At 37.1% G+C, this 3,206-nt stretch overlaps 1 protein-coding gene across 2 annotated transcripts in view; it reads left to right on the top strand.

The window, feature by feature from the left end:
* Positions 1-3,206, top strand: part of LOC106883079 (TLC domain-containing protein 5) — a 49,623-nt gene that overhangs the window by 32,671 nt on the left and 13,746 nt on the right. The window contains exon 5 of one of the 2 annotated variants that reach the window (XM_052967876.1): positions 1,490-1,552. The exons of the other annotated variant lie outside the window; for it this stretch is intronic. Coding sequence (XP_052823836.1) covers positions 1,490-1,513 — 24 coding nt within the window. The 3' untranslated portion in view covers positions 1,514-1,552. Of the gene's footprint in view, positions 1-1,489; positions 1,553-3,206 lie in introns of those variants that run through there. 2 annotated transcript variants of the gene reach the window in all.

Raw genomic sequence — 3,206 nt, 5'->3', positions numbered from 1 at the left:
ATATATGTATATATATATATATATGTAGTGAAGGCACATGGCTGAGTAGTTAGAGCGTCGAGCTTACGATTGTGAGGTTGTGAGTTTGATTCCTGGATTGGGCTGTGTGCTGTGTTCTTGAGCAAGACACTTTATTTCACGTTGCTTCAAATAACTCAGCTGTAGAAATGAGTTGCAACATCACAGGTGCCAAGCTGTATTGGCCCCTTTGCCTTTCCTTTGGATAACATCGGTGGTGTGGAGAAGGGTGGGATAAATAGATGTGGTGGGCAAAGAGAGAAACAGAAGTAAATGTGAGAGAAACAAATATAGAGTTGACTCAGTAAAATAGGACTATATCATTTATCCTTCTCTTATTCAGACTGCAGTCATGCTGGGGCACTGCCTTGAAGGGTTTAGACCAGGAGTGGAGATACTCCCACCCACGGGTACAATTGCACCTCCAAGCCCATTTTATTGTGATGTCAAAACAAGAGTAGACACACCTATACACACCTGCACACACACACACACACATATACATGCGCATGGACGCACACACATTCAATGGGCTTCATCTAAATTTCATCGTCTTCATCATTTAACGCCTGTCTTCCATGCTGGTATGGGTTGTACAGTTTGACAGCAGCTGCCAAGCCAGAGCCCTGCACCAAGCTCTACTGTATATTTTGACATGGTTTTTACAGCTGGATGCCCTTCCTAATGTCAACCACATTCTGTCTGTGAAATCCATGCTCAAAGATTTGGTGGGCTCAAGACCACCAAATCTTTGAGCATAGATTTCATAGAGAAAAAGTGGTTGGCATTAGGAAGGGTGTCCAGCTGTAAAAACCATGACAAAATTGAAGACACTTGTCTGAGGTATCATGCAGTAGAATTTGAACCTGAGATCACATGGTTAGGAATCAAGCTTCTTAACTACACAACCACAGTATAATAAATTATTATACTGTGCCTAAGTAGTTAATAGATCACTATTTCATCAATTCCAGAAGGATGAAAGGTGGAGTTGCCTTGGTGTGATTTGAACTCAGAACTAAAGAAGATGTTGCTAAGTGTCATAAGGCATTTTTGTCTAACATTCTTACAATTCTCCTGATCTACTATTTCTAACTATTTCTAAAGAATATCACTTGTTAATTTACAAATTCTCTCATGTCAGTAGCAGTAAAGAAATATCAATGTTTTGTTTTGTTCCTTGCAAAATCAGATTGAATTTGAAAGGTGTTTCTGTGTGATTTATCTTCACACTGATGTTAAGTTGTTCAAACAATAGATCGTTATAGCAATCAATTACCTCTTGCCAAAACTACTTAGTTTTTGGTGGGGGATTTTGAATAAAAAAGAAGAAAATGAAACTTTGTGTGGCTGTCACGAAGGAGCTAAGCTTGAAATTCCATTGAGTGACAATACAATAATATTCATTCCACAATAATACAAAAATTGTTTCCATTATTCATCTTGTGAAATTCAAAATTTTTTTTTACAGGTGCAGACATGGCTAAGGGGTTAAGAAGCTTGCTTTATAACAAGGTTGCAGGTTCAATCCCACTGGATGACACCTTTGGCAAGTGTCTTTGACTATAGCTCTGGATTTATCAATACCTTATGATTGAATTTGGGAGATGGAAACAATGCAGAAACCGATCATACAGACATGTATATATGTGTGTGTGTGTATATATATATATATATATATATATATATATATATATATATAGGGAGAATTCACAAAAAAACAACAGACGTTGTTGAAGTGTCAGGGTGGGCCCTGAAAAGACTTGAAGGGGAACAGAAGTGAGTGGGGACAGAGGACACGAAGAGCAGGTAGATAGAGGTAGCAAGAATATGTGAAGAGAGAAAGAGGGATGATTAGAGATGAGGAATGGGTGAAGGGGCTGATATAATGAATGAAGAATAAGGGTTAAGGGGTGGTCATTGATAAATATACACTGGAGAGAAGGTAGGAAAGAGTAGGTTGAGGGGTGGATGTAGAGAATAGTAGACATAGAATTAGGGGTTATCAATGATATATATAAGTTTGTGCAGAAGGGAGGAGAGAGTAGGTGTAGAAAATTATGTTGATTCTCTTTAAATTGTCTATTTTTTTGTACTACTATTCCCATCCAACACACATTTACCAAATTTCTTTAATTTTTGGCAAAATTTTTAGCATTCCAGGAAAGCTGTAGTTCATCTGTCTTTATGCTCTGAGTTCAGATTCGGGGGTTGAATTTGCCTTTCATCCTTTCGGGGTTAATAGAATAAGTACCAGTCATGTACTGAGGTCAATGTATTCAGCTTATCCACTTCCTGATCTTGCCGGCCTTGTGTCGAAATTTGAAACCAATATTTTCTCTCTTGATTCTGCATATTTTTTGCTGTGAAATTAAAAGGAGTTCTTCAAATATTAACAATCATGAATTTTAACCAATGAACAAACGTCTATGGCATCAACTGATCTGTTAGAAACAGCAACTGAATTTCCCTTAAATCACATTATGCTTATCAGAAAAGAGAAGGACTTGCTGGCAATATAGCCATAGATACACAGCACATGAGAAAAAAATAGGAGTCATAGCTTCAATACAACAACAACAAAAAAATAAAACCATTCAAGTACATAAGTAGATTAAGTCTCCTTTAGGTTTCCATAGCATCTTGTTGAGTGGGCAGATCAGACAACACCATATCAGTCCAAACACCAAGTAAGGTAACACTGGTACTACAGCTATTTCCAATAAGTAGGTGAGAAATAGCGAAAAAATGACATCATTGCACTTGATGAAGAACAAAAGTTGCATGCAGGTGCATGATGAATATACAAGAGTATATCTCATAATATACAGTATTCCTGTATTCCCTACCACAACACACACACACACACATACACACACACACACACATGCACACACACACACACACACATGCACATACATGCACATACATACACACATATAAATGCATATATATATATATATATACTCTTACTCTTTTACTCTTTTACTTGTTTCAGTCTTTTGACTGTGGCCATGCTGGAGCACCGCCTTTAGTCGAGCAAATCTACCCCAGGACTTATTCTTTGTAAGCCTAGTACTTATTCTATCGGTTTCTTTTGCCGAACTGCAAATATGATGTTGGTAAACACACCAACATCATATTTGTATATGTATGTGCATATACATATATATATATATATATATATA

This window comes from Octopus bimaculoides, chromosome 5, assembly GCF_001194135.2.
Source record: "Octopus bimaculoides isolate UCB-OBI-ISO-001 chromosome 5, ASM119413v2, whole genome shotgun sequence".
In the NCBI taxonomy this organism is placed as follows: Eukaryota; Metazoa; Mollusca; class Cephalopoda; order Octopoda; family Octopodidae; genus Octopus; species Octopus bimaculoides.
The sequence above is the reverse complement of the archived record's forward strand: the minus strand, read 5'-3'. Positions and strand labels throughout refer to the sequence as shown.